This window comes from Mastomys coucha, unplaced genomic scaffold (genome assembly GCF_008632895.1).
Source record: "Mastomys coucha isolate ucsf_1 unplaced genomic scaffold, UCSF_Mcou_1 pScaffold3, whole genome shotgun sequence".
NCBI lineage: Eukaryota > Metazoa > Chordata > Mammalia > Rodentia > Muridae > Mastomys > Mastomys coucha.
In genome coordinates, this window is record NW_022196909.1 from 643,987 (window position 1) to 654,363 (window position 10,377).

Below are 10,377 nucleotides of genomic sequence, written 5' to 3' on the forward strand. Positions count from 1 at the left end.
CATGGGCATCTCTTTTTTAGGTTAGGGAAGTTTTCTTCTATAATTTTGTTGAAGACATTTACTGGCCCATTGCATTGGGAATCTTCACTTTCTTCTATACCTATTATCCTTAGGTTTGGTCTTCTCATTGCGTCCTGAAAATGCTGGATGTTTTAGGTTAGGAGCTTTTTGATTTTTGCATTTTCTTTGACTGTTTTGTCAATGTTTTCTATGGTGTCTTCTGCCCCTGAGATTCTCTCTTCTATCTCTTGTGTTATGTTGGTGATGTTTGTATGTATAACTCCTGATTTCTTTTCTAGGGTTTGTATCTCCAGAGTTGTCCCTCTTTCTGATTTCTTTATTCTTTCTATTTCCATTTTTAGATTCTGGATGGTTTTGCTCATTTCCTTCACCTGTTTGATTGTGTTTTCCTGTAGTTCTTTAAGGGATTTTTGTGTTTCCTCTTGAAGGGCTTCTAGCTGTTTACCTGTGTTCTCCTGTATTTCTTTGAGGGTGCTAGTTATGTCTTTCTTAAAGTCCTGTATCATCATGATGAGAAGTGATTTTATATCTGAATCTTGCTTTTCCAGTGTGATGGTGTGTCTAGGACTTGCTATGGTGGGAGAATTGGGTTCTGGTGATGCCAAGTAACGTTGGTTTGTGTTGTTTATTTTCTTATGCTTGCCCCCCACCCCACCGTCTGGTTATCTCTAGTGCAACCTGCCCTTGCTGAATCTTACTGGAGACTGTCTTTCTTGTGATCCTGGTTGTGCCATAACTCCTCAGAGTCAAGCTGTCTCTGTAATCCTGTAATTCTGGGATCCTGTGATCCTGGGCTTGTTGGAGCACCTGGGATTGGAGCTTCCTCTGGGTGTTGTGGGACTGGCTGCAGAGCTTGCACCCAAGGTCTTCTCAGGACACCAGCCCAGAGAGACAGGAAGGAACCAGAGCCACTGGGCTGGTGGAGTTCCTGTGTGCCTGGTTCTGCTGGTCCCAGTTACTCCTGGTGTTGGGACAGATGTTGGGTCCTCCTCATCTCTGATCCTGGGCTTCTTAGAGCACTTGGGAGTGGAGCTTCCTCTGGGTTTTGTGGGGCTGGCTGCAGAGCTTGCACCCAAGGTCTGTTCAGGACATCAGCCCAGAGAGACGGGAAGGAACCAGAGCCACTGGGCTGGTGGAGTTCCTGTGTGCCTGATCCTGCTGGTCCCAGTTACTCTGGGTGTTGGGACAGATGTTGGGTCCTCCTCACTTCTGATCCTGGCCGTGTCAGAGCGCCTGGGAGTGGAGCTTCTTCTGGGTGTTTTGGGACTGGCTACAGAGGCCCAAGGTCTGCTCAGAATACCAGCTCAGAGGGAACGGAAGGAACTATAGCCACTGGATTGTTTCGTTATATCATATTTTCATTATGAATTCAGTCAAGTGGATCTTGTTTTTGAAATCTGGTTGTAAAGAGCACTGGTTCTCATCCTGTGTGTTGCAACCACTTTGGTGGTCATATATCAGATATCCTGCATATGAGATATTTATATTATGATTCATAAAAGTTTCAAAATTGTAGTTATGAAATAGCCATATATAGTTGACCCCAAGAAGTAAGATTTACTTCCTCAGTGAATACTGTTTTCCACTGGGTTGTGTCCTTTTTCAGGCAAATTTCCTTCCCGTGGACACACAAATTCTCTCAATAGTTTAAAACTCCATCATCAAAACAAACCCAAAACAAGTCCAGAAAAACAATGGTGATGGCAAAATTGTTTTTGTCTTCTTGGGTTCCTTTATATATCTCAGAATTGAAGCTTCTAGATAGCTCTCTCTGACTTGGCATTCCCAAGATCAGGCTGGGCTTGGGATCTTTCTGAATTTCATCTTGCTAGGAGAGCAAGGATTTTCTAGAGAAAAAGGGAATATTGTTAGCAAGAGAGAGTGATTAGTGGCAAAAGCAGAACAAAGTTTCCCTGGTCATTCAGACTACCAGAAAGTAATATGGGTTATTGTCCCTGCAGATGCTGTAGATTAGCCTGTGGGCTAAACAATATTGCAGGAGAACGTGTAAGCCACATTGTAGGCTCTGTAGAACCTCTCCTGCTGCATCTGCTGGATCTTTCTGCTGTCAGTCTGCACAGAAGGTTGCCTACTTGCACTGGCACTGTGGAATCCCCTTTAATACTTCACTCTGCTTCATTCTTCCTTTTATTAGATTTCCTGGTGTAAAACACCAGCATGAGTTGAGCTTTTCTCAACACCTTGTGCTGTTATCTCTATATGCTGTGATTTCTGAGCTAGATCAAGATCTTCTTGCTTCCGTTGTTAGAACAACAGATTTAATTTTACAGCTTTCTTCAGTGACGCTTGCTAGCCTCACTGTTACTCTTACTTTTTAGTGTGTGTCCTCTCTTTCCTTCAATCTTATCTCCTAGTGAGTGCCTCTGCTTCCCTACCACAAATTTTGGGTATGTCCTTTTTGTAAATTTCATACATTCTGTGACAAAGTTGAAAGATACCAATTTTGTGAAAATTTCATTCCATACAGTGACAAACAACCACAAAAAAGGTTTGGATTTGGAGATGCCTTTATTGACAGGATTTGTTTTATGTTCTAGTTTTAGATGGAGGTGTTGTCAAACACTACAGAATAAGAAGGTTGGATGAAGGTGGCTTCTTCCTCACCAGAAGGAAAGCCTTTTCAACCTTGAAAGAATTTGTAAACTACTACACCACAACCAGTGATGGGCTGTGTGTCAAGCTGGAGAAGCCATGCTTAAAGGTGAAAGTATTTCTGCTGAATTCACTTATCATTTAAGTTAATACTTTCTTCTCAGACACTCAAGCATTTGGCGTTTGTTCTTAGTTCATAGAAAAACACAATCATTTGGTTACTTAGGACAGGAATAGGGAAACTATTATTATATTCAGTACTATCCCATGTTCATTTTAAAAGGAAATTTGCTTGTTTTGTTAATTTTTTGGGGGGGGGGGGTTTTGAGACAGGGTTTTTCTCTGTGTAGCCCTGGCTGTCCTGGAAATCACTCTGTAGACCAGGCTGGCCTCGAACTCAGAAATCTGCCTGCCTCTGCCTCCCAAGTGCTGGGATTAAAGGTGTGCACCACCACTGCCCGGCTTGTTAATTATTTTATAGGAGACACACTGGTTCCTTTACTATGTTTAGTTATTTTGTGCACTTATATTAAACCAGTGGTTCTCAACCTGTGGGTCACGACTCTTTTTGGGGGAAGTGGGACGACCTCTTTACAGGAGTTGGTCATCTAAGACCATTGGAAAACATAACTATTTACATTATGATTCATAACAGTAGCAATATCAATTATGAAGTAATGAAAACAATTTTATGGTGGGGTTCACAACATGAGGAATTATATTAAAGAGTCACAGCATTAGGAAGGTTGAGAACCACTTGTATTCGAGTTTGATAGCTACAATAGAGACATAGTATATGCAGTAAACCTGACTAAACTAAATGAGTTTTAGTACCCATAGTGCTCCTGTGATCATCAGACAGAAGCAACCTAAGAGGAAAGGTTTATTTTGTCTGCACACCTGGGCAGAGTGTCATGGTGGCAGGAGTTTATGGTTGAACAGGTTCATGGCAGATAGGAAATATATAAAAGGGAGAATACAGGAGGCAACCACATGAAAAATACAGCTCCAAAGAAACACTCCACTACCATCCAATAGACCCTGTCCTTTCTTTAAGCCTGCCTAGGAAAGCCATCATCATGTAAGAGCACCAAGGATCAAGCTGTTGATTCTCCCAGAGCTCTTGTGACTTAATCGGCTTTGGAAATACCGCCAGAGACATACCTAAAAGTTTGTTTAATTAACCTCTTAGGTCAGTGGTTCTCATCCTTCCTAATGCTGCGACCATTTAATACAGTTCCTCATGGTTGGTGACCTCTGACCATAAAATTATTTTTACTGTACTTCATAATTGTAATACTTCTACTGTTATGAATAATAATGTAAATATTCTGGGAGACAGAGCTTTGCCAGAGGGGTCTTGACAGACAGGTTGAGAACCACCATCTTAGGTGTGTCTCAGTCCAATCAAGTTGATTGTTCAATTAACTATTACAGTGCTCTGATATGTAACTGGCCTTGCCAGTTTTATTTACTGAAGGTGTCTACTTCATGCCTGAAAATTACTTATTAATTGAGGTGAGTGAATAGAAAACAAAGAGAAATGACAAAAATGGATTTGAAAATTGATGGTTTCATTTTGCAAAGAGATGTGATGCATATAATAAATGCTACCGCCAAGGAGTGTAGGAAAGACTTATGAAAGAGGAAGCTTTCCTAGTTCAGCTTCACACAGTGAGGATGCAGCAAGGCAGGAGACAGAGAAAAGTTCCTGCAGACTCCTGTGAGGATGACACTGAATGCTGCTTGGGTGGATGGACACAGAGCTGGAACACATGAGAGAAAGTTAGTTGAAAGACTTAACAGTACAGATTTTAATTTACCGTATTTGTTATTTAGAATCAATATTTTCCTTAAAAAGTAAAGACTATTTTACTGTTTTTATTTTATTGGGTATTTTATTTACATTTCAAATGATATCCCCCTTCCCACTTTCCCCTCCACAAGCCTCCTATCCCCCCTTCCTCTTCGTGCCTCTATGAGGGTGCTTCCTCACCCACCCACCCACTCCTGCCTCAGTGCCCTAGAATTCCCTATTCTGGGTCATCAAGCCTCCACAGGAGGGGCTCCCCTCCCAGTGATGCCAGATAAGACAATCCTCTGCTACATATCCAGCTGGAACCTGGGTACCCACTGGGTACTCTTTGGTTGGTGGGAGCTCTGGGGGCTCTAAAGACTATTTTTCAATCAAAATGTTATATATGTGCATGTGCATGCACTTACGTACTACAGTGTGCATATAGAGGTTAGAGGGAAGCTGTATGTAATCATAGCTCTCCTTCTACATAGACTCCAGGAATCAAACTTAAGTCAACAGACTCGCATGGGAAGTATGTTTGTCCCCTAAGCTCGTGCCTTGACTTATTTCTGACAAGTATCCTCCTTTTTCTCTGAAACAGATACAGGTGCCAGCCCCCTTTGATTTGTCATATAAAACTGCAGACCAGTGGGAGATAGACCGCAACTCCATACAGCTTCTGAAACGACTGGGATCCGGTCAATTTGGAGAAGTTTGGGAAGGCCTGTGGAATAATACCACTCCAGTGGCTGTAAAAACATTAAAGCCAGGTAGGAGAATGTCAAAGGTTAAACAGCATACATTGATTTTCTCTATATTACAAATTCCCATCATAAATGCCATAGACTTCATAGGACAGCCAGTGCTGGCAGCAAGGAGATGTTGCCATCATTGTAATCTAGGTGACTATAAACTATAGATAAATTTTTAAAATAGGAAGACAGGAGCATGTTCTCATTCCAGTGAAGCTTAAAACACCTCTAGCTCTGTCTTCTGAAAAGTTAGGATTCCGTCTTCCTTTTTTGTAACTTATTGGCAAAACATACTTTACCAATCAGATGCAGGTGCTGGAGATATTGCTCAGTTGGTAAAATACTTAACACACATTTGTGAGGTCCTTACTTTGGCCATCAGCTCTATCCCCACTCAGCACCCATGTGAAAAGCCAAGTATGGCGCCACACACCTGAAGTTCCAGCACTGACCCAGTAGGACTCATGCTGGCGCCACACACCTGAAGTTCCAGCACTGACACAGTAGGACTTATGCTGGCGCCACACACCTGAAGTTCCAGCACTGACACAGTAGGACTCATGCTGGCGCCACGCACCTGAAGTTCCAGCACTGACACAGTAGGACTCACATGCTGGCGGCACACACCTGAAGTTCCAGCACTGACACAGTAGGACTCACATGCTGTTGGCACACACCTGAAGTTCCAGCACTGACACAGTAGGACTCACATGCTGGCGGCACACACCTGAAGTTCCTGCACTGACACAGTAGGACTCGTGCTGGCGCCACACACCTGAAGTTCCAGCACTGACACAGTAGGACTCATGCTGGCGCCACACACCTGAAGTTCCAGCACTGACACAGTAGGACTCATGCTGGCACCACACACCTGAAGTTCCAGCACTGACACAGTAGGACTCATGCTGGCCAGTCAGTATTGATGAATCTTTGAACTAAAGTCACAGATAGGTTTTGTTTAAAAAGATAAGGAGTATGGGCTAGGGGGTTTGCAGAAGGGAAATTGGGAAAGGGGATAACATTTGAAGTATAAGTAAATAAAATATCCAATTAAAAAATAAGGAATAGCCGGGCGGCGGTGGCGCACGCCTTTAGTCCCAGCACTTGGGAGGCAGAGGCAGGTGGATTTCTGAGTTCGAGGCCAGCCTGGTCTACAGAGTGAGTTCCAGGACAGCCAGGGCTACACAGAGAAACCCTGTCTCGAAAAAACCAAAAAAAAAAAAAAAAAAAAAAAAAAAAAAAAAAAAAAAAAAAAAAAAAAAATAAGGAATAGAGTGATAAAGACATTTGTTGTTGGTCTCTGACTGACACACACACACATTCATATACACATGTACACACAAACAGATGACAAGTTAGAATTATTCAAGGAATAACATTCTTTATTAAAGATAAATCACATGATTAAAATAGTAATACATGATTAAAATAGTAATAATGCTAAGGCCACTCTAGCAAAGTTATTATAAAAATTAAATTAGGTCATTAGTAGAGACACATTGTATAGGTCCTGGTTCAAAGTTAGTCATGAAAAAGTATATTGTTATTGTTATTATAATGTTAATGAATAGCAGAGCTTCTGGTACATAGTTGTCATTGTTGAATTATGCTCTATAGAAATGATATTCTATGAAAGCACATGTGTCTCTGGCCACCTCATATCCACCTCTGATTACACCGCAAGGATCGTAACTATCGGGTAGACTACGGTGCTCAGTGGACCTCCGTCATTTCCTAGTCCACCATGCTTACATTTTTTTCAGAAGCCTCCTGTTGACTGAACTTAAGAATTTAGCATCTCAGATGTTAGTATGTATAGTTCTATGTTTCCCAAACTCTGAGTTAAGGCACTGTGGGGAATCCCAAGCAATTGACAAGAGGAGCTGAGAGACATTGGAAGTAACATCTTGAATATGACACAAAGTTGTTGCATTTAAGTAGTGTAGGGTTTCAGCTTTTGATGGTGTTGTATTATTTTTGTTGATACCATATTTGTGAATCATTTTAGACAATTCCATACATGTGTACATGTGTATAATATATTTTTTAAATAATTTTAACATGCACCATTATGCTTTCATTTCTCCCTTTACTCTCATTGAATTGCTTCTTCTTCCCACAAGTACCTCCCTACTTTTATGTTTGTTTTTTTGTTGTTTTGTTTTTGATGATGATGATAAACTAAGTTTAATCCAAGTTGCTTGCAAAAGTATGGATAGGCATGATATTCCCTGGAACATGGGAAATTTGCCAGTGGCTACACCACTGAAGAAAATGATTCTCTCTCTGTCTCTCTCTGTCTCTCTCTGTCTCTCTCTGTGTGTCTCTATCTCTGTCTCTGTCTCTGTCTCTCTCTGTCTCTCTCTCTATGTCTCTGTCTCTCTATGTCTCTGTCTCTGTCTCTGTCTCTCTCTCTCTCTCTCTCTCTCTCTCTGTGTGTGTGCGTGTGTGTATTAGAAGTCATTAACTACCAATAGCTCTTGAGGAAGGCGTAGAGCCTCATGATGCCCTTCCATATCTGTAATAGAATATTGACAAACACTTGCGAGCATGTCTTATACAGGCAACCACAGCTGCCTTGGGCTTGTGCATGCAGCAACACTATCAGAAGATAGTGATTCACAGGATTCCTGCATATCCTAGAACATCTCCTGAGCCTTGGTGTGAAGACTGATAATAGATGTCCTGTTTTGGTGTGAATTCTCACCAATCACTCATTCTTAGGACTTTGACATTTTATGCATCTTTGCATTACCCATTGCCCACCACATAAAGAAGCTTCTCTGACCACACCCTCAAGTAGGACTAATCTAGGAGTATAAACATAAACATTTAGAAAGCAACTCAACAGTATGTTAATTCAGTAAAACAAGAGTAATAGGTTTCTCCCAAAAACCTATTACCCCACTAGGCATATATATGTACATTCATATGCATATTTATATATATTTATGTATATATATGTATATATGTATACACATACATATATACACATACACACACATACACATACACACACACACACACACACACACACACACACACACACACATTTATACTTTAACCAAGTTCCCAATGCAGGCATAGATTTCTTCCTACATACAGGGCCTCAAATCCTATCAAAAGAGAATCTGGTTATCGCCATAACAGTCTTGCCACTATTGCCCTAGTGACAATGACTTTCTGTGGTAGCACAGAATGAGGTGCTGACCTCATATCTAGCTCTAATAATGCTGCAAGAATCATAACCACTAATTAGACCACATCTTACCTGGCAGGGCAATATTCTAGAATGCTGAGTCTACAGCTGAGTGAGATTGAGAATGGTTCTCTCCCTCGCAGCCTGCACAGCATCCTCTTCCCATTCCCCAAACTGTGAAAGCTGTAAAAGTGGAGAACAGCTTTGTTCCAGTTTGATTTCTCTATGCCAAGTTTTGATGACTGCTATAATCAAATGTGAAATCTACACAAAAATCAACCGAGACTAGGGCATGAGGGAGAGCAGCACTTGATCTGATTGCAACATTTGAGGAGTTATGCAGTGCTGTACTCTGCTTGTGCTACTTTTCAAAGCAATTCCCTTTCTCCTTTTACCTTCCCTGTGTTACCTTCTCAGAGAGCCATTAGTTTCCAAGGAAAATAACTTACAGTTGTTTGGATGGAACTTAAAAATCAAATGAAGGGTTAAATGTTTTGTGGCATGGGGCATTGTGAAGAAAACCAGCTGAGACATTAAAGGTGCTAGGGACAGAAAATGTTGAGGTATTGTAGTGTAACATGTCAGAGCAAGAAGTTCCGGCTAAGATAAATCCGAGTTCAAACTTGGCTTTATCTCTGTGCCTCTGGATAGTTCATGAAACTTTCTGTATTTCCTCATCGGGATGTGGGAATCATAGCAGTTTCCCATTGCTAGACTCTTAGGAGGATAGATTAGACTAGTGGCCACAAAGGTTTTTAATGCCAGAAGTTCTTAATAAAGTGTTAACTTGTAGTTCCAGACAGAGCTCCCAAGCATAGGCTTGATCATACAGGAATTTGGTTCCAGCCTCCATATCCTCTGGATGAAACATTAGAGAGACACTTGTATGTGGCTAGATGTCACCCAATGACTGCCAGTGAGGACAATCTGTTCCAGCATTGACTGGTTCATAGTTACTATGCACGGGCACTTCTAAATGCTAGTCTTGTTGACAACTGAGCTGAAACTTCACTGTCCAACCTAAATTATTCTTTTTTTAAACATAAACAGCAAGCTGTCCTTCCTAACATTGCTCTCTATGGAAAGCTTTCTGGAGGTCAAAAGAGAACAACAACAAATATGTCATATTTCTTATGCCAAAAAAAGCCATGAGAGTTTGTCCCCAACAGGAATAATTATTATTGATTTACAGTGTAATAGCGGCAAATAGCTTTGGTGATTGGTTAAATATCTTCACTTTACTGGGGCCATTAATCAATCTTAGCAGCTATTTATTGCCTAGCAGACTACTACGCAATAAAGATGAGCCTGAAATCAACTCCCACACTAGCTTTGACAGGCAAAAATTAATATTTAATGTTGCATTACTAGCTGGCTTGAGATTGGGACTCCCTTCCTCTGGTCAGCTTCTGGCCATGAAAATTCTGAGTAGCTCTCACCTGCAGTCTCCCATTATGCTTCAACTTAAGCTCCTCGAGATCTTAGGAATTGTCTACGTGTCCTTAAGCTCCTAGAGATAGTCTGACTTAGGATTGTCTACGTGTCCTTACGCTCCTAGAGAAAGTCTGATTTAGGATTGTCTACGTGTCCTATAGAACTTGTTTGAATGATGATTACAAGGACTACTGTCACTTCAACCTTCATCAGTCAGATTATCTTTTTTAATCTTTCTTTTTTTGAGGAGATGGTCACAATATATCTATATTTGATATAGGTTATTTTTAACCACTGAGAAAAAAGTGGTTTGGTATGATTTATGTGTCCCTTTTATTACCACCTACATTTTTCTACTATGATTCTAAATTTTAAACTTTTTTGACCAGTGATAATGTTGGCACTAAGGGAGCTCATAAATAAGAAAAGAATAGCTTTATTTCTTTTCCTCTTTACAACCTTGTCTTTTCTCTCCAGCCAATACAAAACACAATTAATGTGTTCAGTTTCCCTAATCTGTAAGTGTATGTGAAATCACCACCACCACCACCACCCCCCCC

General features: G+C 41.0%; 1 protein-coding gene across 1 annotated transcript in view; it reads left to right on the forward strand.

Annotated features, from left to right (window-relative positions):
- Frk (fyn related Src family tyrosine kinase) overlaps nucleotides 1-10,377 on the forward strand; it is a 132,162-nt gene that overhangs the window by 97,965 nt on the left and 23,820 nt on the right. The window contains exons 3-4 of the mRNA XM_031347904.1: nucleotides 2,580-2,743; nucleotides 5,034-5,202. Coding sequence (XP_031203764.1) covers nucleotides 2,580-2,743; nucleotides 5,034-5,202 — 333 coding nt within the window. The remainder of the gene's footprint in view (nucleotides 1-2,579; nucleotides 2,744-5,033; nucleotides 5,203-10,377) is intronic.